This window comes from Scyliorhinus canicula, chromosome 2, assembly GCF_902713615.1.
Source record: "Scyliorhinus canicula chromosome 2, sScyCan1.1, whole genome shotgun sequence".
Taxonomy (NCBI): Eukaryota; Metazoa; Chordata; class Chondrichthyes; order Carcharhiniformes; family Scyliorhinidae; genus Scyliorhinus; species Scyliorhinus canicula.
The window spans coordinates 202139862-202166897 of record NC_052147.1 but is presented as its reverse complement, the minus strand read 5'-3'; the positions used below and the strand labels follow the sequence as shown (position 1 = coordinate 202166897).

At 48.1% G+C, this 27036-nt stretch overlaps 1 protein-coding gene across 4 annotated transcripts in view; it reads right to left on the bottom strand.

The window, feature by feature from the left end:
- Positions 1-10305: 10305 nt before the first annotated feature.
- gpr155a (G protein-coupled receptor 155a) overlaps positions 10306-27036 on the bottom strand; it is a 102297-nt gene continuing 85566 nt past the window's right edge. For 3 of the 4 annotated variants that reach the window (XM_038789376.1, XM_038789377.1, XM_038789378.1), the window contains exons 11-16: positions 24772-24870; positions 24206-24339; positions 22951-23046; positions 22755-22819; positions 16571-16708; positions 10306-11836 (exon numbers count right to left, since the gene is read on the bottom strand). In XM_038789376.1, the coding sequence (XP_038645304.1) occupies positions 11629-11836; positions 16571-16708; positions 22755-22819; positions 22951-23046; positions 24206-24339; positions 24772-24870 (740 nt within the window). In that variant the 3' untranslated portion in view covers positions 10306-11628. Of the gene's footprint in view, positions 11885-16570; positions 16709-22754; positions 22820-22950; positions 23047-24205; positions 24340-24771; positions 24871-27036 lie in introns of all 4 variants that reach the window. The other variant, XM_038789379.1, reaches the window with a different exon arrangement.

The following is a 27036-nucleotide window of genomic DNA, read 5'->3' as shown; positions in this document are numbered from 1 at the left end:
CCTGAAAAAGGGGAAGGAGCATGGGTCCTACAGGCCTATTTCTTTGTTGAACACAAGTGTGAAAGTACTGGCACAGGTATTGGCGAGTAGGATGGAGGGGTGTGTGACCGAGGCGGTTTCTGAAAATCAAACAGATTTTGTGAAGCGGAGGCAGCTCTCCAGTAACATTAGGAGAATGCTGAATGAAGTTATGACTCCGTCAGGGGGGGGGGGGGGGGGGGGGGCAGGCACCGTGATTGGGGTGTCCATGGATGTGGAGAAGGCATTTGACCAGGTAGAGTGCAGGGGACGCGATTCTCCGAACCCTGCGCCGGGCTGGAGAATGGCCGCAACCGCGCTATGAAGCCCTGACGCCGGCGCGCGATTCTCCAAGGTGTGGAGAATTGGTGCCATTTGTGCCGGCGCGTTTGGCGTGAACCACTCCAGTGCCGTGCTGGTCCCCTGTGGGGGCTAGAATCGGTCGTGCCAGGGCCTGGTTCGCGCCATCGTGAAATGCGACGGCGTTCACGACGGCCAAACACTTGGGCTCCATATTGGAGAATCGCCCCCCAGGTATTTGAGATTCTGGGTAGGTTTGGGTTTGGGCCAAAGCTTGTGCATACCCTGTGGCAAACGTGCGTATGATTGAGATGAGTTCAGGGTATTTTGGGTTACATAGGGGAACGAGACAGGGTTGCCTGCTGTCACCGTTGTTATTCGTGTTGGCGATTCAGCCTTTGGTGATTGCCCTTCGGGGTATAGTCGAGTTTTTAGGGATTGTGTGCGGGGGTAGGGAGCACCAGGTGTCGCAGTATGCAGCTGATCTGTTGTTATTTGTGTCAGTCCTGCTGGAGAGTATGGGCAGAATTATGGGTCTGGTGGAGAGATTTGAGGCCTTCTCCAAGTATAAGTTGAGCGTAGCGAAGAGTGAGGTGTTTCCGGTGAATCTGGCCGGTCAAGCGGCGATTCTCCGGCCCGGATGGGCCGAGCGGCCTGCCTAATCCGACCGGTTCACGCCGGCGCCAACCACACCTGGTCGCTGCCGGTGTGAACAGCGCGCGACCGCTGCGTGTGGGGCCTGTGGGGGGTGCGGAGGGAGAATAGAGCACCAGGGGGGTGCTCAGGAGGGGTCTGGCCAGCGATCAGTTCCCACCGATCGTCGGGCCGGCGTCTCTGAAAGACGCACTCTTTTCCCTCCGCCGCCCCGCAAGATCAATCCGCCATGTCTTGCGGGGCAGCGGAGGGGAAGACGGCAACCGGGCATGCACGGGTTGGCGCCGTCATTTAGGTGCCGCCGGCCGCGTCATTCAGGCGGCGCCGCTTTGACGCAAGCGTCAAGGCCCGGCGCACGAGATTGACGCGCCGCCGCTCCTAGCCCCCTGGGGGTGGGAGAATAGGGGGCGAGGAGCGGCCTCCGACGTCGGAGTGAAACACTCTGGTTTTCACTCCGGCATCGCCACTTTGTCTCCCTTTGGGAGAATCGCGCCCATTGTGTCCAGTTCTGGTCGCCTCATTATAGGAAGGATGTGGATGCTTTGGAGAGGATGCAGAGGAGATTTACCAGGATGCTGCCTGGACTGGAGGGCATGTCTTGTGAAGAAAGGTTGAGGGAGCTAGGGCTTTTTTCACTAGAGCGAAGAAGGAAGAGAGGTGATTTGATAGAGGTGTACAAGATGATGAGAGGCATGGATAGAGTCGATAGCCAGAGACTTTCCCCAGGCCGAAATGGCTGTCACGAGGGGACATAATTTTAAGGTGATTGGAGGAAGGTATTGGGGAGATGTCAGAGGTAGGTTCTTTACACAGAGAGTGGCGGGTGCGTGAAATGCGCTGCCAGCAGAGGTGGCGGAGTCAGAGTCCTTAGGGACATTTAAGCGACTCTTGGACAGGCACATGGACAGCAGGGGTGCTGAAGGGCATGTACCGTGCTGTACTGTTCTATGTTCTATGAAAAGGAGCCAGTTGAGGAGGTATTTTAAGTTGGATAAAATGTTGGCGTTGATGCCACTGTGTGGGAGGTTTAGGCTGGGAGTTGGATGGGATGTGGAGGGAGGTGGAGCTGGTGCAGTTTAAGGATATTTTCTTTGAGGGAATGTTTGCTGAAGTGGACGAGCTGCGGGAGAGATTTGAGTTACCAAGGGAGAGTGAGTTTAGGTATATGCATGACTTTGTGTGACTTTGTGTACCACCAGTGACTCCGTTTCGCCAGCAACCGGAGTACATGTTATTGGAGTAACTGCTGCTTCCTGATGATGTGGGGAGGGCTGGATTGGGGGTATATATGGGTGGTTGGAAGAGCAGGGCAAGTCACTGGTGGTAAGGATAAAGCGTAAGTGGGAGGATTTGGGGAGGGAGGTAGCATGTGGACTCTCGTGTGAGGCGATGCGGTGGGTGAACTCAACCTCCTCCTGCACGGGGATGATCTTGATTCAGTTCAAGGTGGTGCACAGGGTACACATGACTCGGACAAGGATGGCAATCTTTGAGGTTTCAGAGGAGTCGAGTTGCTGGCGGGGGAAGGGGGCCGATGTCATGGACTTTGCCTCTCTAATTGCCCGGCGAAGGATCTTTTTGAATTGGAGGTCGTATATGCCACTGGGGATGGTGGTCTGGCTGGTAGATGTGTATGACTTTCTTTGGCTGGAGAAGATTAAGTTTGCTTTGAGGGGGTCAGAAGAGGGCTTCAAAGTGCGGCGGAGGCCGTTCATGACCTTAATTGAGGAGCTGTTTGTCGGGGGAGGGGGATGGACAGGATTAAAAGAGGTAAAATTGTACAAACTGTTAACTATGATTTGTTGGACTGTGTATTTTGTTGATATTGTGTATGTTTGGAATAAAATAGCTTTAAAAAAAGGGTTAAATGATGTGAGATGGAATGAGGCACATGCGGAGCATAAAATCTAGTATGAGCCAGTAGGGATAAAAGGCCTGTTGCTGTGCTGTAAATTCTGTTATGTTCTTGATTGAGACCAGTGACTGCTTTTTTAAAAAAGGATATAAATCCAAAACCCCATTAATTTACTGGAAGAATAAAGTCACAAGATTTCATGATTTAAATCCAAATAATTTTTACTGTACAAGAGTCAAACAAAGCAAACAATAAAGATTATCTTTGGTAACAATCTATACTCTAAAACCCAAAATCAACATGAATTAATCATGAATTAACAGGAAAATTGCGGTTGATTCTAAACTATAAATTACACACTAACTGGCAGATAAAAAAATCAGACAGATTTTACAAATTGGTTCAGCAACCTACACAGCAGATAGGGCGTCAAACTCAGTCACACCATCCTTCAAAGCTCTGTCTTCCTTATGAAGAATTTCAGCTCCTCCTCTTTTGGTATTTAACCTAATTCCCAGCAATACAAAACAGAAGGGAAAGAAGTTCTTCTGTGACAATCATTGGGGCATTTCACTTCTTTCCACAGCAGATCAGATTCTTGCAATGGCAATTTTCAGCATGATTGTCACTCATCTTGCAGACTCGGTGTACCCTCCCTGCTCCATGAATGAATGCTAATTATTACTTTGCATGTTCCTGCTGACGTGGGCCGGGATTCTCTGGTTACTCCTGCTCGAAGCGGGATTCGCGATCGGGCGGTGAAAAGCCAGTCGGCCCAAATTTGGAATTCACGCCGGGCGTCAGACCCGTCGCGAGTCTATGGGCCCGCCCAGCCAGCCATAACGAGATCCCCGCCCATGACAGCAAGACCATCCAAAGTACTAATCAGCCCGGCTGTTTAAAATGTTGCTTGTTGTCACTTTCAGTGGATTGCCCTGAGGTCTCCTGGTCATGTAGATTTCCAATTACCCCACCCATCTGGAGACCCTCATCACTGTCTCTCAGCACTCTCATCAAAGAGATGGGTGTAGCCAAGCTGAATCTCAGGACCACCAGCGGCTGGGATGCCTCATTAGATGCACAGCTCCACAGATGAATGAGAGGATTAACAGAGCTGAGTTCATACATGGACCAGTGGCTGTGGGTTCCTCTTTGGCACACAGCTGCCGTCAGGATAGAAAATTCACTGGTGAGACTATCAGCTAACCCACTCCTAAGGCTCAGGTGATTTCCCACCACCCCAGAGGTCAACCTAGCCCCCTCTGTGTCACACAGTCTGAGCACAGTAAGAAGTCTTACAACACCAGGTTAAAGTCCAACAGGTTTGATTCAAACACGAGCTTTCGGAGCGCAGCTCCTTCCTCAGGTGAGTGTCTGGATCCCGGACCTACCTAGGAGACATAGCAGATTTCTGACACAACCTCAGTGTTAAACACTGGCTCAATATATCATAGCTGCAAAGCTTGCAGCAAAGACACACATCTCTCTTTTTTAAAAATAAATTAGAATGCCCTATTATTTTTTTCCCAATTAAGGGGTATTTTAATATGGCCAATTCACCTTCCCTGCACATCTTTTTGAGTTGTGGGGTGAGACCCATGCAGACACGGGGAGAATGTGCAAACTGCACACAAACAGTGGGGCCTGGATCGAGCCAGGGTCCTCAGCACCATGAGGCAGCAGTGCTAACCACTGTGCCACCCAAAGACAATCTCTCAGACTCTCATCTTTAGGATGTGCCCTCACTTCAGCATCTTGAAAGAGAGCTGCATGCCTGCACAGTATGAACGTCACCACACAAGCAGCTGGCAATATTCTAGCAGGAATGCACAAGGCTCGCACAGGGAGGACACTCCTTTTAGTCTCTCTTGGAGACCCAGGAGAAGGGTCACATTTTGCAATCTCTAACATCTTTCCTTGAGGCCACTGACTCCTTATTTGGCAGTGAGGGATTGTGAGGGTAGAAAGTTCGCACATGAAATGAAAAATGAAAATCGCTTATTGTCACAAGTAGGCTTCAATAAAGTTACTGTGAAAAGCCTCTAGTCACCACATTCCGGCGCCTGTTTGGGGAGGCTGGTATAGGAATCAAACTGTGCTGCTGGCCTGCCTTGGTCTGCTTTAAAAGCTAGCGATTTAGCCCAGTGAGCTAAACCAGCCCCATGCAGGGCTGGGCACAGGTTTATGATAGGGAAAGGGCTGCAGTGTCAAATACAAAGGGATTGGGGGGTTGGGAGGGGTTTGCAGTTGGGGGGAGAATATTGATGGTGCTGTAAAAGCCCCTTTAGAAGTGGCAGGTACTTCAGTGGCTGCCCTGCTGGTTGGAGTGCAGCAAATCGTCAGCTGATATGGTGAGTCGGGTAAATTTCACGAGAGCCTTTCGGCAGACATACTGGCTTCCCGAGTCGGTTGCAACGTGGCAGTTAGATCGAGCCCTCAGTCACTTTTTGAACTTTGGGGAGTTTCTCCATGGTCACACTTAGAAATCTTTTCAACACTAGGGAGCTGAACTCACCGGTGAGACCAGCTCTTCAGAGATCTCTCGCTACACTGGGGAGTTCCAATGAGCGGAACTCCCCACTGTACAAAACGGGGACATGTGTGGCCTTGCCTCCGATGGGCCGAGTTGCTGACGGTGCGATTCACTTGTGCTTTAATAAATTGTGAAACTTGCGTGCTGGCTGATGAGGGAGAAGAAATAGGACACAGAGAGGAGTGATTACGGGCTGCCAGGCCTGAAACTGGCCGGGTGGGGGTGGTCTGCCAGGGCTGGGGGTGGGGGGGAACAAGCCAAGTGGCCAGGGTGACCCCCCCCCCCCCCACCCACAGAACTAGGGCAGTGCCCAGGCACGGACCGCCATTCAGCGGCCATCTTGCAGCGCATTCACTGACCACCCACCCAGGCCCCTGGTTCTGCAGATTGATACTGGCCCTATGGGCCACCACCCACCAGCGGCCTACCCAGGGAAACAGCCACAGTAACCTCTACGGATGCTGGTGCATACGCCTGGCGAGTGCAGTGCCAGCCGACAGTACCCCTGGCATCAGGGACGGGCTCCAGGGCCAGAGGCCCCAGTGGTGCTGGCCAATGACGGGGCCAGGGATGTGGGGATGGGGGCCTGCGGGGGCAAAGCCCACAGTACCAACTGGGTGCACCATGTAGCCCGGTTGACCTGGTTGGGCACGGGGGTACACACCATGTTAACGTGTCGGCCTTTCACCTCTGCAGACAATGGATATTGAAATACAACCAGCAACGGTGGCCTTCCTGCTAGTCACTGCAGTCTTGGGGGATGCCCTGTGGCTGTATGAGCTGGAGCTTCTCGAGGAGGAGGAGGAAACTGCAGCAGTGGAGCGTGCAGTAGAGGGACAGGTGGCAGCCGCTCAGGTTGGAGAGTCGGTCACCCAACACACCGTGGAGGTGCCAAGGAGGCGCCGCATGAGGCCTTGCATGTACCGGCATCGTCTGTCATTCGAGGACCTGCCATTGAAGACTCCGGCTGAGCAGAGAGGCCGTGCGACAAATCTGCCAGATGATGGCACACCTGACATGGTGGGGGTATGGAGGAGGACACCCACTCCTGGTGGCCATCAAGGTGACGGTCGCCCTGAACCTTTATGCGATGGGTTCCTTCAGATGCTGAGTCCGGGATCCCACAGATCTCGGTGTACAGGTGCATCCACGCTTTCACAGAGGTCCTATATGCCTAGGTGGCTCAATACATCCACCTCAATGTAGTCAGAGCACACCAGGATGCCCGGGCAGCGGGGTTCCCACCATTGCCAGGATGTCCCGGATCCAGGAGGTGATCTACGGGATGCATGTTACCCTATGAGCATTTGCAGATGACAGGCTGCTCTAAACAAACCGAAAGAGATTCCACTCAATGAACGTGCAGCTGATGTGTGACCAGTTGTGCATTATTCACCTCTGTGCCTGATACCCCGGGCAGTGTGCACAACGCCTTCATCCTGGCACACTCGACGATTCCTGACATGTTCGAGAACCCCCCCCCCTCCCCCGACTGAGAGGGTCGCCCATATCGTGGGGGCCTGCTGTGTAATGTTGTGGAGGGGTGATGTGCTGGAGGAGGAACTGCAGGCCTTGTCCAATGAGGAGGATGGGGGGAGGGGGAGGATGGGGGACATGGGGCCCAGGTAGACACAAGGGGCCGCACAACGTGCTCAGGACCCTCTGATCACCTCGGGGGGGGGGGGGGGGGGGGGGGGGGGAGGAAAGAGAGAACAGGTCAGGGACATGGGCACCACATCCCATTCCCTCACCTGCAACCCTCTCCATGATTCATGGGCGGCATGGTAGCACAGTGGTTAGCACTGTTGCTTCACAGCACCAGGGTTCCAGGTTTAATTCCCAGTTTGGATCAGTGTGTGGAGTTTGCACATTCTCCCCGTGTCTGCGTGGGTTTCCTCCCAAAGATGTGCTGTTAAGTGAATTGGACATTCTGAATTCTCCCTCCATGTACCCAAACAGGTGCCAGAATGTGGCGACTAGGGGATTTTAACAGTAAATTCATTGCTGTGTTAATGTAAGCCTATATGTGACAATAATAAAGATTATTAATATTACCTGCTGCAGTACGGGATGGGGGCCTTGGGTTGGCAGTAACAGTTGGTCTGGTCCATGGGATGGAGGATGATTACAACCTGTTCTGTGATGAGCTCTGGTGCTCCACATCATTTGGCAACGTCTGACTCCTGCCCACAGTAGCACATTCCACAATGCCCGTGGGTAATCCCAGCATTCAAGCTGGCCATTCCATCACATGGTCCCATCGAATCCCTGGGATGGTCAGTGGGGAATGCACGGCCAAAGGCTGCACATAGCCCCATTTTGTACACCGGGGAACTCCACTCGCCGGTGCAGAGAGATCAGACGCTATTTTTAAATGGCGTCCTGATTTCCGAGGCCCCAAAGCTGTCCCCGGTCCTTCCCCACCACGAACGTAGTATGGGAGGGTTCCATAGGGAGGGTTTTCAGGTGCAGCGTGGCCATTGGATTGCACCCTATGTCATTGATACCAATGTGGACCATGACCACAGGCTGTTCACCCTCTCCTTCAGGGTGCTCTGCAGCTGTTCAGTCTTTAGCCTAGCACTAGGGAAGCAATAAGCCATCCTGGATTCATATCTACGGCCATAGAAACATCTGTCTGTTCCCCTATCGATTTTCCTACACTATTGCTCTTCCACCTCTACGTGCCTCATTGTACAACTGAGTCAATTATAGTCCCATGTACTTGGCCCTAACTGCATTCCCCAGATGAACAATCACTCCCATCAATATTCAGAACAGAATACATGTTGGATAGTGGGATGCATTATCTGCCTGTATCTTCTTGACTGCCTGGTGGTCACCTATTCCCTCTCTCCCTGCATACTCACAGTGGGGGTAACCTCATCTTTAACCATGCCATGTACAATGCACTCTACCTCACCAATGTACTGCCAGCTGTTGTTCAAGCTCCAAAACCCAGAGCTCGGGCAGCTAACAACCCTTCCTACAAATGGTCATCAAGAAATGGGAAGCACCCTGCGTTCCCTTGTGGAAGAGGATGTGCACTCAAGAGGTGTGCTTTTTGTGGCCATAGATGTGAATCCAGGACAGTATGTTGCCTCTCTGGTGCTAGGGTCAAGATTATCACTGAATGGCTGTCCCACCATTCCTCTGTCTATTAAATAATAACACTTCTCCAGAAAGGAAAAACTCAACAGTTGCTTTCTTCTGCTAACTCACTCAAATATAGGGAAGTTCACTTAAATGTTTTAACTCAACCTCTGTTTTCTTAAAACAAAATAATTTCTCATACGCTTAGACTAACACCCAGGCATTGGAAATAGGGACACAAGGCTACAATACTCAGCAGCCAATCAATTCTGTCTTCCTATGATATCACAGCTTGATTTCTTTTCTCCCACTTGCTTAACCTCAAGCATATCTGATCCGCTACAGCTGTTGTATTCAATCAGCTGTGCTCAAGCAGCAGATTAAGACTGAGCACCCACCATTCCTGCCACACAAGATAAAATGGACACATGAATGGTGTCATTCAGGATTGAGACCCTGAGAATCCAACAGGTGAGCATAGAGCAGCCTTATTTGTTTGGAGCACATTGCATATACTTAAATTATTTTGTTTCTTTATTACAATAGACCTATCCTTTCCCTCCTGATCTACACGTCACCTCCTATAATAGATTTCCTCTGATTTGGGCAGCACCTGTTCTGATGAAGTGACATCCCGCCTGGTAGTTTTGCTGATGGCACCCAAATCAACGAACAGGAGACTGAATGAGAACACTGATCTCTTAGGGCAAATCAGCAGTTTGTCCAATTCTAAGTTAGTTTCATGATTCATTTCATTTCTTTGAGGGATGCCAACTCAGTTGATGTGCCTGATTATTGCAGGCAAACCAATGCCCCAAATTAAGGTAGATTGACCACTTTAGTCAGATGTGTCCGGTGAGGGTCTCTGAAAACTAAGTATAAAATGATTTCAGTCAGTCTATCATTATCCATTGGCAGGAGTACGCCTACAGCCAATGCAGCATCATAGAAAGTGGGTCCAATGGATGAAATGTTATTAATTAACTTATTAAAATATGTTGTTAATAAATAAAAGAATACAACAAATTTAAACTCTCAAAAGGAAAATGTGGGCTGGGATTTCCCACACCCTTCGCAGCACGTTTTCTGGCGATGGAATTCTGCCATTAGCTGGGGGCAGTTTCTTCTGGTCCCGCCCCTGTTCATGAGGTTTCCCATTCTATGCGTTTCCCCACCGCTGGGAAACCTACCTCAGGGGTTCACTGTCAGTGAGAATGGCAGTTGTAGGGGCTGGTTTAGCACAGTGGGATAAACAGCTGGCTTGTAATGCAGAACAAGGCAGCAGCACGGGTTAAATTCCTGTACCGGCCTTCCCGAACAGGTGCCGGAATGTGGCGACTAGGGGCTTTTCATTGAAGCCTACTTGTGACAATAAGCGATTATTATTATTACTTGTGTATCACGGGGTGTATGTCAGAAGATGTCATAAAAAGCAGTAACGTACCATGTCATTTTCCCAGGTCATGTTCCAGGCCTGGATCAATGACACCAATGTGTGGAAAATGTGTTCTAAAGAATGGGTTTTAAGCAAACAAATTTAAAATCCAAAACTATCTTTCTGAGCAATTTCATTAAATGCACATATACCACTGGAACTTTATTCAGGTATATACGAAACAGACATTATAATGTGACCACTTAAATTATTAACCTGCAACTACTTGTCAAAAATTGCATATTCTACAAAAGATACCCAAATGCAAGATCAATAATCTTAATTAATTTAGGTTCTTAACACAAGGCAGGTAATATTAAATAATAATGAAGACAAATCGAGCATGAGTTATTACGTTCAGCCATATGCCTACTATTCAAAATCTATTAAAAGTACTCAATATTTTAGACACTCGAGTATTTAAAAAAAGTTTTATTTCTTTATTTGTACAAGACTCAGGGACACCTTTAAACATATCAAAATATTTGTCACAATACCAGGATTTTACATTCCAACAAATGACACTCCTTTTCATTATTTTTATTACCATATAGCTACAATTAAGAATAAAAGAAATAGGTTAACAATCATTTATAATCTACCAGATATTTTTTGATCTTACACAATTCAGTGTTAAACAGATACTTTGGATAAATATAAATAAACGATTCAGCTTTCACTTGGCCTTTTCTGTTTGTTTTATACTGAATTTAAAAGTGCACCTTTTACCTTAAAGTGCAGTTTTTAACATTTAGTTATGTGAATGTCAGCATACCCGGTGAAGATCCATGTACAGACTGCTGGATTTGTTATGAATGTGATTTGCATTTGTTTAACAGACTCGTACGGGCGGCACGGTGGCCCAGCAGTTAGCACTGCTGCCTCACGGCAATGCTGACGTGAGGGCACATTCTGAAATGAGAATCTTTGGGCGGCATGGCGGCGCAGTGGATAGCACTGCTGCCTCACGCCACTGAGGACCCGGGTTTGATCCTGGCCCTGGGACACTGTCCGTGTGGAGTTTGCACGTTCTCCCCGTGTCTGTGTGAGTCTTGCCCCCACAACACAGGGTAGGTGGATTAGCCACACTAAGTTGCCCTTTATTTGGAAAAAAAATTGGGTTCTCGAAATTTATTTTAAAAGAAACAGGCTCCTACAACGTGTAGTCTGTGATATTTTTTACCCTGTTTTAGCCATTGCTTTTCTTTCCATGTATTAGTTTTCTTATTAAAGTTAAGTGGAAATATCAAATGTTCAATATCATAGTGATGATACATGGAAGGTTGAGGCTTTTTAAATACAAGTATCCAGCTCCATTATGAGCACCCATTTGCTGCAAACGTTGTTAGTTTTTCTGTTCCCCAGGTACAGAACATAAAATGTTAACTCATTACTTCAATGCAGTACCTAAATTTGGTTTAAATATGCTTGCAATATGGTGCAAGGTAAACCCTAAAACCGCTCTCTACTTTGCCACTACAGAATGAGTCACATTTTACATTTCCATAGATAAAACATCACTTTCTATACATTAATGCTGCATGGGTTTTAAATCTTAGTAAAAGTTAGGAGCAAATTTAACCACTTTATTTAGTAAATGGGGATTTCAAATTCTTTGGTTAACAGTACAAACATTTTTTTAAAAGACAGAAATTTTAAAATGTCCAATACATTTTACAGCAATGAGGAAAATCGCACATTTCATCTCTGGATTTAAAGCTGCTCGAATGGTAGTACAAATCATGCTTCATTCATCCGCGCCATGCGATAGTACAAAGGTTTATCCTCAAATGTATATTCATTTGTAATGTGCTGAATGATACCACCTTCCAGCAATCCGTCTCCATACTTAACAGCTTCACCTCGGTCATGAGCCAGACCAACTTGAATCAACCAGTCCACCAGATCACAGCCCTGGAAGACATCTACGAAGGTTTCTGCACCACACCTGTGTCAAAGGAATGATTCATCCACTTGGTCTGCAAGTTTCACATCACTGTTTCACAGGAAAGGAAACACCAAAAACAGTAGAAAGCGGTGGGATGGTAGGAAATAAGACTAATTGTAAACCAACAGATGTCCAAAATCAACTCTCTGCAGCCAGGTTCAACCAAAAAATATCTTGGCATTACGCAAAATTCATACACAAAATTCCACTTCCACACCCACACGAACAACACCCAGCTCTACCTTAGCAGCACCTCGCGTGGCCACTGTTGTCCAACTACTTGTCCAGCATCCAGACTTGGATTGGGAAGACCAAGCCATTGTTCACTGATCCCTTAGCCTATCCCTCGGTCTACCATCTTTAGACTGAACTCAATTGTTCACAATCTCAGCTCTATTTGGTCCCTAGCTGAGCTTCCGACCCCTTGAGCAGAATCGTACCAGAATTTGGCAAAGTGTCAGGCTCTGTCTGAAGACTGGTGTGTAACTCTCCATTTGCACAGACTTGTTTTCTCTTAAATAAAAAAAATGAGCGGGCGAGATTTATACTGTCACTCTGGCAGGATGGGACTTGATAAAGCTTACACCTGGCTTCAAAGAGATCGGGGTGCCATCTTTGAAGCGGGCCCCACTCCCCTCCCCAGACAATCAGTGGGCGCTCCCCACAGCCATGGAAGAATCGTTGGGGTCCTCCACCCTCAGTGCCTGCTCCTTCCCATGCCTACTAGTTTACCCCTCAAGAGCCCGTTCCCCCCCACCCCCAATTGGGGCTCCCACAAGGGCCCGCCTGGGCATGTCCCTCTCCCTTTAGGGGTTATAGTTGCCTTTACATCCCCGAGGGATCCCCTGACTGTTTCTCATTTTGTCAAACCTGTTGTAAACCTCGCCACGGTGACATCATGTCAGCGAGCAATGAATATTTAGTGAGAGTGGATCATGTGGTGGGGTGTCCCATTAATAATATGAGGATCCCATCCTTTGTGAGTGTGAACCTGGAGATGTTGCCGGCAAGGATATGTAGGTTGGAGAAGTAGGCTGCAAGGGTTGGGCACACTGGATATGTGGAGCTTGTTCAAGGAACAGCTATTGCATGTTCTTGATAAGTACGTACCAGTCAGGCAGGGAGGAAGGGGTCGAGCGAGGGAACCATGGTTTACCAAAGAAGTGGAATCTCTTGTTAAGAGGAAGAAGGAGGCCTATGTGAAGATGAGGCGTGAAGTTTCAGTTGGGGCGCTTGATAGTTACAAGGAAGCGAGGAAGGATCTAAAGAGAGAGCTAAGACGAGCAAGGAGGGGACATGAGAAGTCTTTGGCAGGTAGGATCAAGGAAAACCCAAAAGCTTTCTATAGGTATGTCAGGAATAAAAGAATGACTAGGGTAAGAGTAGGGCCAGTCAAGGACAGTGGTGGGAAGTTGTGTGTGGAGGCTGAGGAGATAAGCGAGATACTAAATGAATACTTTTCGTCAGTATTCACTCAGGAAAAAGATAATGTTGTGGAGGAGAATGCTGAGACCCAGGCTTTTAGAATAGATGGCATTGAGGTGCGTAGGGAAGAAGTGTTGGCAATTCTGGACAAGGTGAAAATAGATAAGTCCCCGGGGCCTGATGGGATTTATCCGAGGATTCTCTGGGAAGCCAGGGAAGAGATTGCTGAGCCTTTGGCTGTGATTTTTATGTCATCATTGGCTACAGGAATAGTGCCAGAGGACTGGAGGATAGCAAATGTGGTCCCTTTGTTCAAGAAGGGGAGTAGAGATAACCCCGGTAACTATAGGCCGGTGAGCCTCACGTCTGTTGTGGGTAAAGTCTTGGAGAGGATTATAAGAGATACGATTTATAATCATCTAGATAGGAATAATATGATTAGGGATAGTCAGCATGGTTTTGTGAAGGGTAGGTCATGCCTCACAAACCTTATCAAGTTCTTTGAGAAGGTGACTGAACAGGTAGACGAGGGTAGAGCAGTTGATGTGGTGTATATGGATTTCAGTAAAGCGTTTGATAAGGTTCCCCACGGTCGTCTATTGCAGAAAATACGGAGGCTGGGGATTGAGGGTGATTTAGAGATGTGGATCAGAAATTGGCTAGTTGAAAGAAGACAGAGGGTGGTGGTTGATGATAAATGTTCAGAATGGAGTTCAGTTACGAGTGGCGTACCACAAGGATCTGTTCTGGGGCCGTTGCTGTTTGTCATTTTTATAAATGACCTAGAGGAGGGCACAGAAGGTTGGGTGAGTAAATTTGCAGACGACACTAAAGTCGGTGGAGTTGTAGACAGTGTGGAAGGATGTTGCAGGTTACAGAGGGACATAGATAAGCTGCAGAGCTGGGCTGAGAGGTGGCAAATGGAGTTTAATGTAGAGAAGTGTGAGGTGATTCACTTTGGAAAGAATAACAGGAATGCGGAATATTTGGCTAATGGTAAAATTCTTCGCAGTGTGGATGAGCAGAGGGATCTCGGTGTCCATGTACATAGATCCCTGAAAGTTGCCACCCAGGTTGATAGGGTTGTGAAGAAGGCCTATGGTGTGTTGGCCTTTATTGGTAGAGGGATTGAGTTCCGGAGCCATGAGGTCATGTTGCAGCTGTACAAAACTCTGGTACGGCCGCATTTGGAGTATTGCATACAGTTCTGGTCGCCTCATTATAGGAAGGACGTGGAAGCTTTGGAACGGGTGCAGAGGAGATTTACCAGGATGTTGCCTGGTATGGAGGGAAAATCTTATGAGGAAAGGCTGATGGACTTGAGGTTGTTTTCGTTAGAGAGAAGAAGGTTAAGATGTGACTTAATAGAGGCATACAAAATGATCAGAGGGTTAGATAGGGTGGACAGTGAGAGCCTTCTCCCACGGATGGAGGTGGCTAGCACGAGGGGACATAGCCTTAAATTGAGGGGTAATAGATATAGGACAGAGGTCAGAGGTGGGTTTTTTACGCAAAGAGTGGTGAGGCCGTGGAATGCCCTACCTGCAACAGTAGTGAACTCGCCAACATTGAGGGCATTTAAAAGTTTATTGGATAAGCATATGGATGATAATGGCACAGTGTAGGTTAGATAGCCTTTAGTTTTTGACTTCCCATGTCGGTGCAGCATCGTGGGCCGAAGGGCCTGTACTGCGCTGTATCGTTCTATGTTCTAAGGGGCGGGAAAAGTCAGGAAAAGTGATTCTCTCTGGATTTTCCACCCATGTCACCGTTTCTCTGATAGCGATCTCGGGCTGAAAATTGTCCCCTTATATTTTCTTTGTCTACCCGCCTACTTCCACCTCAATAATATCCAACCCTGCCTCAGTCAGTCAGCTACCAAAACCCTCTTGCGTATTTAAGTTATCTCCAGATCTGGGGTATGAATCAGCAACTCCATTGCGCAGATCGGGGCACAATGAATACATCGCACAAATCGGGCTCCGTGCCAGGCGTTGGACCGATTGTGAGTCCACCTGATTTTCTCTGTTTGTGTGATCTGGATCTTGCCCTCGCTGGGGTAGAATTCATCTCGGCCCTTCCCACTGGAACAAACCTCCGACCACCTCACACATAAATCTTGTGTGAGGCACTGTCATGTGACAAGTGATTTTAGCAAAATTGAAGTGCTATTCTGTTCAGACTAACCTAACCAAACATATTTATCACTGATAGCTGATATAAATATATTATCTGAGATTAACATTTATTAACGCTTCGAGCACAATTTTGTATCTTAATTCTGCTTCAAACATGCAACATTCAATGCAAGCACTATACAATGCAAATCATTCATCCAGGTTGCAAACCAAAATCATTCACCCAATCAGCAATTCTGAAGGTGAATCAAGATCTACACAAAAAACATCTGTGGAAAGCAAAATGTTTTAATAAACACAGGAATGTGTTTCTGGGGCAGCACGGTGGCACAGTGGTTAGCATTGCTGCCTACGGCGCTGAGGACCTGGGTTCAAATCCCGGCCTTGGGTCACTGTCCGTTAGGAGTTTGCACATTCTCCCCGTGTCTGCGTGGGTTTCGCCCCCACAACCCAAAGATGTGCAGAGTAGGTGGATTGGCCATGCTAAATTGCCCCTTAATTGGAAAAAATAATTGGGTACCCTAAATTTATTTTAAAAAAAGGAATGTGTTTCTGTAGAGAAAACGTCTGGAATTCTCCAGCTGTTTGCTGGCGGCGGGATTCTCCGATGCTGCTGGCAGTGAACCTCCGCCCATGGGTTTCCCAGCAGCATGGGGTGGCTTCAATGGGAATTCCCACTGACAGCAGTGGGAGCAGAGCATCCTGCCGCCAGCGAACGGTGCGCTGCCGAGAAACACACGGCTGAGAGGCCGGAGACTCCCGCCTAACATATTTCAAAAGTGCAACACGTACAAATCGCTCAAAAAAGTTCCCCCAAATTTTAAGCATTGTATCCTCATTAATTAAAACTACTGTTTTCAATACAATAATATATATTTAAAAGTTTCCTGTACAAATAATGCTACCTCATTAATTTGTGCCATACTCAAGTGAAAAATATTGTAGAGCAAATGTTTTACAGCAATGAAAATATTGCTGTGAATTTAAATAATATCAAAAGTCTTTAAGAATAAGTATTAGTGGAGTATTAGTAAATCTTCGGAAATAAATTCAGTGTTTCAGATTGAAACAAAACTATTAAGAATCCAAGCAAATTAAGAAAATGCAATGGATTGCCAATACCAAGCATTGAATAGCACAATGCATGTGTCATGCTAATAGAAACTCATACCTCCTTTCTTTGACAATATCTCTGGCACATTGATGCTTATGATATTGAGAAAACTGTTGGCAAGTCATCCTTATGTCCTCAGGTAATGTATTGTCAGTCTGTACGCCTAGATTTCTTCCATACCATAGGAATTCCAGCCTGTCAAATTAACCAGAATAATTAACTAATGACATGCCAAAAAATGCCAAATAAACTCTAATTCCCAACTCTTGAGCACACTTTGCCATTCTAGGGGTGGAATATAGGAATTGTTACACAAAAAAAAGGACCAAGGTCCATCTGGTTTTCCTCCTACCACCTTGGTGATTGCATGGGGAGCGCAACCGTGTTTTCACTCATAGCTACAAATAACACAGTCCTAAAATTGTACAAAACCAGCTCTGCGACAGTACAGCAGAAGAAAGAAATTAGCTTCATAATGGGGTAAGGAGGGGTGTGAACCCACATCCACTGTCTATGCATCAAGAAAGTTACACAAATACACTGTTTTATGTCAATCCGTTTTACTTTATAATTATAATAGTGCCTCTTCTGAAGCGTGTCATATAAATCAAAGGTTTTGCCCTGGTATGCATGCCCTGTCAATTTTTTCCATTGTAAATGTTTATGTCATATTTGTAATAGAAACTGTTTTCATAAGATTTAGATTTATTGTCACGTCTACCGAGGTACAGTGAAAAGTATTATTCTGTGTACATCCAGGCAGATTGTTCCATACATGAAAAGCATAGGACATGTAATAAATACACAGTCATAGACATCGGGTGAAGCATACGGAGCAGAGTGCTACAACAGGAGAAGATGTAAATTGGGAAAGTAAAGGATACGGGGGGGGGGGGGGAAGGTGGTTGTGGATCCGGCGGGAGTGAATGATGTGGTTTGGGAATTTTATAGTAGACTATACAAATCGGACCCCCGGAGTTGGTGGAAGGCTTGGAGGCCCAATCGGGATTGGGGGCGATGCAATCGGGTAAGGCCCCGGGACCTGACGGATACCCAGTCCAGTTCTACAAAAAGCTGCTGGGGCTGCTCCTGGTAAAGGCTTTTAGTGAGTCCAAGGAGCTGGGAGTGCTTCCCCCAACGTTAGCGCGGGCATTGATTTCCCTTATTCTGAAGGGGGATAAGGATCCAGAGAACTGTGGATCGTATAGGCCGATCTCCCTTTTAAATGTGGATGCAAAATTGCTGGCAAAGATCTTGGCCATGCACAGAGAGGACTGTGTCCCGGAGGTGATAGGGGAGGGCCAGATGGGGTTTGCGAAGGGACGTCACCTGACGTCCAACATTAGACGGCTCTTAAATGCGATAATGATGCCAGCGGAAGGGCGCGAGGTCGAGGTGGTGGTAGCCATGGATGCAGAAAAGGCCTTTGATCAGGTCGAGTGGAAGCACCTGTGGGATATCCTGGGAAGGTTTGGGTTTGGGCAGGGATTCGTTGACTGGGTCCAGCTGTTATATCAGGCACCTCTGGCGAATGTAAGGACCAACTGGGTCCGGTCAGAATATTTTAGTTTGCGTAGGGGGACAAGACAGGGGTGTCCATTCTCCCCACTACTGTTTGCCTTGACCATGGAGCCCTTGGCAATGGTGCTTAGGTCATTGAATATCTGGTGGGGCAAAGTGAGATAGATGGGGGGTTGGAGCATCGGGTTTCACTCTACGCGGACGACATGCTCCTTTACATAACAGACCCGTTGGGGTGGATGGCTGGAATCATGGAGATATTGGAGGAATTTGGTCAGTTCTCGGGCTACGGAGTAAACATGGGTAAGAGGCGATTCAGGCACGGGGGCAGGAGAGGAGACTGAGGGAGTTACCGTTTAAAGTGGTGGGAAGGAGTTTTAGGTACCTGGGGATTCAGGTGGCAAGGGACTGGGGTCAGCTCCATAAGTTAAATTTGGGACGGGCGGTTGAGCAAATGCAAGGGGACCTCCGCAGGTGGGACGTGTTCCCGCTGTCATTGGCGGGGAGGGTACAGACTGTGAAGGTCAGAATCCTCCCGGGATTGCGGTTTGTGTTTCAATGTCTTCCAATTTTTATCCCTATGGCATTTTTCAGGAAGATGAACGCGGTGATCTCGGGTTTCGTATGGGCCTGTAAGGCCTCGAGGGTGAGGAAGGTCCTTTTGGAACGGTGGCACGGGATGGGGGGCTTGGCCCTTCTGAATTTTATTAATTATTACTGGGCGGCGAATATATCGATGGTTAGAAAATGGGTAGTTGGGGAGGGGTCAGTGTGGGAGCTAGCGGAGGCGGCATCCTATAAGGGTGCGAGTTTGGAGGCTTTGTTAACAGCACCTCTGCCGTTCTCGCCGGCTCAGTACTCCACAAGCCCAGTGGTAGTGGCAGCCCTGAGGGTGTAGGGGAAATGGAGGCAACACATGAGACTGGAGGGGGCGTCGGTGAGGTCACCGATCTGTGACAACCACCGTTTTGTTCCGGGAGGGGTGGACGGGGGCTTTGTGAGGTGGCAGCGGGAAGGGATTGAGAGATTTGGTGATCTCTTCATTGAAGAGGGTTATCCGAGCCTGGAGAGATTAGAGGAGGAGTTTGAGTTGCTGGGTGGGAACGGATTTTGGTACCTACAGGTAAGGGACTTTGTCCGATGGCAGATTCCAAGCATCCTTCGCCTCCTTCCAAGGGGATTACAGGATAAGGTGATGTCTAAAACAGGGGTTGGGGAGGGGAGGGTCTCGGAAATATATAAGGAATTGATGGAGTGGGAAGGGGTTCCAATTGGGGAGGTGAAAAGGAAGTGGGGGTAAGAGTTTGGAAGGGGAATTGGAAGTCGGAATATGGGAAAAGGGCTTGAGGAGTCAATTCATCCTCGTTGTGTGCCACGCTCAGCCTGATCCAGTTCAAGGTGGTCCACAGGGCTCATATGACTATGGCCCGGATGAGTAGGTTTTTTGAGGAGGTGGAGGACAGATGTGGGCGGTGCGGGAGAAATCCGGCGAATCATGTACACATGTTTTGGGTGTGTCCGAAGTTGAGGGGATTCTGGCAGGGATTCTCAGATGTCATGTTAGAGGTTCTGGTCAGGAGGGTGACTCCGAGTCCAGAGATGACAATATTTGGGGTGTCGGAGGATCCGGGAGCCCAGGAGGGGAGAGAGGCCGATGTTTTGGCCTTTGCCTCCCTGGTGGCCTGGAGAAGGATGTTGCTGGGATGGAGGGACTCGGAGCCTCCAAAGTCGGGGGTGTGGGTCAATGACATTACACGGTTTCTCAGGCTGGAGATTAAGTTTGCTTTAAGAGGTTCAATTCAGGGGTTCGCTCGGAGGTGGCAGCCGTTCATCGACTTCTTTAAGGAAAACTGACCGTCAGCGGAAGGCGGGGGGGCATGGCATTGTAGAATAGGTATAGGGAATCTAATATACGGGCAGTCAGGAGGTAGGTCGGGGGGTGTTGGGTACGTTCTGGTGATGTTGTTGTGTGTGTCGGACCGCTCTGTTGTTTCGAATGCTTCAATAAAATGTTTTCTAAAATGAAAAACTATAGTGAAGATGTAAAGAGAGTTCAGTTCAGTCCATAAGATGGTCATTCAGGAGTCTGTTAACAGTGGGGAAGAAGTTGTTTTTGAATCTTAATCATAAACTTGTCACACTGTAATTACACCCTCTCCCAGTGAGGGCACTGCTGTGTTATCACAGACAGAAGAACATAATTGCTGTCACAAAGGGACTTCCCATTTTAAATATAGACATGTAGGTAGATACAGCTAGGTAGGTAGATACAGCCAGGTAGGTAGATACAGCCGGGTAGGTAGATACAGCCGGGTAGGTAGATACAGCCGGGTAGGTAGATACAGCCGGGTAGGTAGATACAGCCGGGTAGGTAGATACAGCCGGGTAGGTAGATACAGCCGGGTAGGTAGATACAGCCGGGTAGGTAGATACAGCCGGGTAGGTAGATACAGCCGGGTAGGTAGATACAGCCGGGTAGGTAGATACAGCCGGGTAGGTAGATACAGCCGGGTAGGTAGATACAGCCGGGTAGGTAGATACAGCCGGGTAGGTAGATACAGCCGGGTAGGTAGATACAGCCGGGTAGGTAGATACAGCCGGGTAGGTAGATACAGCCGGGTAGGTAGATACAGCCGGGTAGGTAGATACAGCCGGGTAGGTAGATACAGCCGGGTAGGGAGATACAGCCGGGTAGGGAGATACAGCCGGGTAGGGAGATACAGCCGGGTAGGGAGATACAGCCGGGTAGGGAGATACAGCCGGGTAGGGAGATACAGCCGGGTAGGGAGATACAGCCGGGTAGGGAGATACAGCCGGGTAGGGAGATACAGCCGGGTAGGGAGATACAGCCGGGTAGGGAGATACAGCCGGGTAGGGAGATACAGCCGGGTAGGGAGATACAGCCGGGTAGGGAGATACAGCCGGGTAGGCAGATACAGCCGGGTAGGCAGATACAGCCGGGTAGGCAGATACAGCCGGGTAGGCAGATACAGCCGGGTAGGCAGATACAGCCGGGTAGGCAGATACAGCCGGGTAGGCAGATACAGCCGGGTAGGCAGATACAGCCGGTAGGCAGATACAGCCCGGTAGGTAGATACAGCCCGGTAGGTAGATACAGCCGGGTAGGTAGATACAGCCGGGTAGGTAGATACAGCCGGGTAGGTAGATACAGCCGGGTAGGTAGATACAGCCGGGCAGGTAGATACAGCCGGGCAGGTAGATACAGCCGGGCAGGTAGATACAGCCGGGCAGGTAGATACAGCCGGGCAGGTAGATACAGCCGGGCAGGTAGATACAGCCGGGCAGGTAGATACAGCCGGGTAGGTAGATACAGCCGGGTAGGTAGATACAGCCGGGTAGGTAGATACAGCCGGGTAGGTAGATACAGCCGGGTAGGTAGATACAGCCAGGTAGGTAGATACAGCCGGGTAGGTAGATACAGCCGGGTAGGTAGATACAGCCGGGTAGGTAGATACAGCCGGGTAGGTAGATACAGCCGGGTAGGTAGATACAGCCGGGTAGGTAGATACAGCCGGGTAGGTAGATACAGCCGGGTAGGTAGATACAGCCGGGTAGGTAGATACAGCCGGGTAGGTAGATACAGCCGGGTAGGTAGATACAGCCGGGTAGGTAGATACAGCCGGGTAGGTAGATACAGCCGGGTAGGTAGATACAGCCGGGTAGGTAGATACAGCCGGGTAGGTAGATACAGCCGGGTAGGTAGATACAGCCGGGTAGGTAGATACAGCCGGGTAGGGAGATACAGCCGGGTAGGCAGATACAGCCGGGTAGGCAGATACAGCCGGGTAGGTAGATACAGCCGGGTAGGTAGATACAGCCGGGTAGGTAGATACAGCCAAGTAGGTAGATACAGCCGGGTAGGTAGATACAGCCAGGTAGGTAGATACAGCTAGGTAGGTAGATACAGCCAGGTAGGTAGATACAGCCAAGTAGGTAGATACAGCCAAGTAGGTAGATACAGCCAGGTAGGTAGATACAGCCAAGTAGGTAGATACAGCCAAGTAGGTAGATACAGCTAGGTAGGTAGATACAGCCGGGTAGGTAGATACAGCCAAGTAGGTAGATACAGCCAAGTAGGTAGATACAGCCAGGTAGGTAGATACAGCCAAGTAGGTAGATACAGCCAGGTAGGTAGATACAGCCGGGTAGGTAGATACAGCCGGGTAGGTAGATACAGCCGGGTAGGTAGATACAGCCGGGTAGGTAGATACAGCCAAGTAGGTAGATACAGCTAGGTAGGTAGATAGTCTGAACATCAATGGCAGCTGCAGGACTTTAAAGCTTTTTGATGTGGAAATTCTCTAGTATCACAAAAAAACATTTTAAAATTTCCCGTTGACATCTTTCACTGTTACCACTGGTCAGCCAGGTTGGCATATCTTCAGTCACAATGACAGGAAAAGAATATACTGTGAACATCATGACTGCAACTAATTACATTACGTGATCACAAACTGGCTAAACTCCTTCGCAGCAAAAGGCTTATCAGGCAAGCTCTGACCCTCTCTTCTCTTTCTCTGAAGTTTGCCATCAGGAACACTGTCAGTACGTGGGTAACTGAGATATGCAGGTTGCACTGATAGTCAATCAAAACCCTCAGCTTGCTGGTCTAATGCAAACTGCCGGAGCTGCTGCACTGCCATTTATTTTAAGAGACAGAAGTGGGTGTTATGCAGATGTATGAAATAAAATTATTTACCTCTTTTTACATGGAAGAATGATTAAATGTTTATCAAGTCCAAATATGACAAAGGAAATAAAACCCTGAAAGGAAACAGAAATTTGGATTAATTATTTACCATTACATTTCAATTGATATTAATCACTAAATAGATAATGTTTACTGTTGAAATATCACAAGTGTCACATAAAGCTGGCATATCAGAAATACAAACCTGACCAAAATTAAAGATTATACAGAAGAACTGCAGCTCAACGTAAAGGCGACCTGGCTCATGATTAACCAACCACCACAAACAACTGGACACATTCTGAAAAATGAAATAAAACAGAGACAAATCAAAAAGCTATTTATACAATTGATGCAAGTACAAGCCCAGTGAAATGACTAACATAAAACAGATAATGTTCTAGGCAGGCATTTACCACAGTAATACATAGATCAACTAAAATGGCAACTGCCATTGCTCAGCTGTGACAAGCAGCAGCACAGGGAGAAAGACATAGCCAGGTGCTCCATTCTTGGTTATTCATTTGCCTCCTCCAGCAGTCTGCTGAAATTCACTGTCAAGGCTCACATGAATTAGAGACTCTTTGGAAGCACTACTGGAGGATGAACAGTCGTTATAGAATTGTTGAACCAACTAAGAACATCAGCCGGGATTCTCCAAAATCCCGGCCAAGTGTTGACGCCGACGTATATACCAGAGTGTGTACGCAAGCGTCAACGGGTCTCCTGGCCCAGCAATTCACCACTGTTCAGGGGGCTAGCACAGGGTGCCGGAGAGCTGCGCGCTGCTCTGGCGTCAAAAGGCGGCCCTGCATGGCTGGCGCGGGCCCGTGCATGCGTGTGGTTGCCGTCTCCGCATTGGCGCGGAGCAATATGTTGGGGACTTTACAGCGGGCCGCGTGGAAGGAGGTAGGCCGCCCGCCGATCAGATGCCCCCGATTGCGGGCCAGGACCCCGTGGAGGCTCTCCCCAGTCAGATCCCCTCGCCCCCCCCCCCCCCCCCCCCCCCCCCCCCCCCCCCCCCCCCCCCCCCCCCCCCCACACCAAGATGCCCACAGCGGCCGCGGGTCCAAACTCCTGTCAGGTGGTACCAGGTTCGAACTACACTGGTGGGACTTGCCGGGGGTTGGGCCCGTCGCCCGCGGAGAATTGCCACGGGGGCCTATTTCAGCTGCCCCCGACCGGCGCCGCGGCGACAACGTGGGCGCAATTGGTGCTGATTCTCCGGTTGCCGGAGAATTGGCGGCCCGGCTTCAGAGCAACGTGGCGGGAATTACCCGCAGCTCCAACATCTCTCCAACCCAGCGCGAGCTCAGAGAATCCCGCCCCATCATCTTCAGGTAAGAAGGGGAGGGAAAGTGAGCAAGATAAAAGGAAAACACTACAGGGGAAAAATGAATTATACTTTTTGTTCTTTGACTGAAGTCAAGGAAGAACTGAATATAAAACGTCAGACTTACAGCGAACAAGCCTATAATGAGAAGCAAGCACAGCAGCACGTGTCTGGCTAACTGTGGATCTGTATTCTGTAAAAGCTGTTCTTCTTGGATCAACATGCAGTTTTCAGTTTTGCACAAGGCTGTACATTGTTCTGCTGCAAAATACATCATAAGTAACGTATTGTAGATACAGGAACTACCATTTTATTGTTTTGAGTTTTGTCATTTGCAGGGAAGTAAACTTCAGGGAAGTAAAACAATATCAGACTCGCAGCAAACAAAGATTCTCCTCTTAAAATTATTATTTCATTAGTGCCTAGTTAAGAAATCCAATTGTTTAACTCAAAAATACAAGTTGCACCACAAGAAATGCAGCCTGTTTAAACTTTAAACATTTTAGCCAAATTATCAATATCTTCTTAAATACCATACCAGAATGTTTGACGAGATAAGGATTTCTAGATTAGTATGCATAAAAGTATTGCAGTACGTATCATACTTTTCGTATTGCTTTTAGCCATCAAAACATTGAAGTTATTAAAACTGGATGCTTTAATATCCAATCAATATTGGTTTAATAAACTTACCACTCAGTAATGCCTCATTTATACTTGTATCATTATTCTGAACTTGCTGGTTGCCACAACATAATTCGCCTTGATTTTTCATTCGACATGCACAGATTTCTGTGAGTAAAGTAGAAATACCTTAAACATCCGTTTCCACACTTAACAATGCCAATAAAAAAAAATGTTTAAGTAGAGTAGGAGGGATAAATTGGCGGGTAGTGCCGATGGGAGAGGAGCGGGCCTGTGCAGTAGGGTACGATTGAAGTATTGATTGTACGTGGATGTTTGCACATTTTTTCCTTATTTGCTTTCTTTTTGTTGATGTCTGTAACTGTTTACAATGCTGAAAACGACCTCAATAAAACTGTTTGTTAATAAAAAAAAATGTTTACATATGGAATTAAAAGCTCAAATTCAAGCCCAATATGTACTGTGCTTGCCATTACACCGCAAGCCCTCCAAAATTATTATGCCACGTCTTTTCAAAGAAGCACCAAATATAACAGCAGAAAATTTGAGAAAAGTGAATTTTAAAATCATAATTGTTCAAAACCGCCTAACAGAATAACATTAATGCAATCTTAAAAAAGTGGATCAAATTCTACAAACTGTTGAATCCTGTAAAAACTGCAAAATGTATTTCTAGCTGTACAAAAAGATATATATTTTGAGAAAATACAATCCAGTTATGTCATAGACAGAAATGGTTGCAAGATCAATGAAATAACCAAGTAATACAAATTAAAATAATTAACTGCAAATGTTCAAATTCAGAAACCAAATCAAAACACATTTTCAGCTGCAGTTCCAAATATGTCTCTCTCTCTCAGGCAATCCCTCAGTATTGAGGATGATTTGCTTCCAATCCGGGCAGGTAGGTTCTGCAGTGGCTGAGTAGTCCAATCCTGGATCTGCAGACTCTGCTACAGGTTTGGCAGGTGATGTTTGATGAGGTAGGTGGGTGTGACGTTCTGGATTCTGCACTCGCCTTCCACTGTTTACACATGTCCTCCGCACCTGGACCAATTCACCGACCGTTGAGGGGCTAGCACCAGCACCACATGGAACACGATCGATTCTAATGGGAAATGGAGTCAGATTCGCCGGGGCCGGGATTGGCACTCGAGAGGCTGACAAGCTGCAGCCGCGTATGAGCCCTCACATTCCTCACACACACTCATCCTAAACAACAAGATGGCACTGGAGCGCACCCATCCCATTGATGGGTCGGCTGGGGCCAGAGGGTATCTGGGAGGGGTGGCCTGGGGGGCACCCATACAACCCATGGCGCTAAGTTCACAGTGGGCAGTCAGCTGCATGCGCAGCCGCATGGCGGTCTGGCAGGCTGTGACAACGGTGTCCGTGCCCATCCACCCCAACTCCACAGTCCACCTCCTGGCCATCCCTGCTACTCCCCCCAACCCTGGCAGAAGCCCTCCCAGCCAGCAGCACAACTATCAGGGCACCATGGCGATGTTGCACACTTTCCGTACCCCTTTTTCCCCCTCAGCAGCCAGAGCAAACCTCACAGCCTGGATATTGGTGCCCCTCCAGTTTAGATGCAATGTGTCCTTCTTGTAGAGGTCCCACCTGACCGGAGGAGATCCCAGTGGTCCAGAAATCTGAAACCATCCCTCCTACACCACCAATTTAGCCACGTACTTAGCTGCACTATATCCCTATTTCTAGCCTCACTGGCACGTGGCACAGGGAGTAATCCTGAGATTACTACCCTGGAGGTTCTGCTTCTTAGCTTACTGCCTAACTCCCTGAACTCATTCTGCAGGACCTCATTGGTCTTCTTGTTGATGTCTTTAGTACCTATGTGTACTACGACCTCTGGCTCTTCACCCTCCCCCTTCAGGATGTCCTGTGTTTGTTTAGAGACATCCTTGACCCTGGCACCAGGGAGGCAACATGCCATCCCATAGTCACTTTCATGTCCACAGAAGCGGCTATCTGTGCCCCGTACTATAGAGTTGTGGTGCCACTTTTCTGGCTGCTGTTGTTTACCCCGATAGGCTATCCCCCCCCAACAGTATACAAAACAGTATACTTGCTAGAGAGGGGTCAGCCACAGAGGATTCCTGCACTCGCTGCCTGCCCTTTCTAGTGGTCACCCATCTGTCTGCCTGCACCTTGGGTGTGATCACGTCTCTGTAACTCCTATCTATGACGCTTTCCACCACTTGCATGCTCCTACGTGTATCAACTGCTGCTCCAACTGAACCACGCAGTCTGCGAGGAGCTGCCATTGGTTACACTTCCTGCAGACACCGTCGA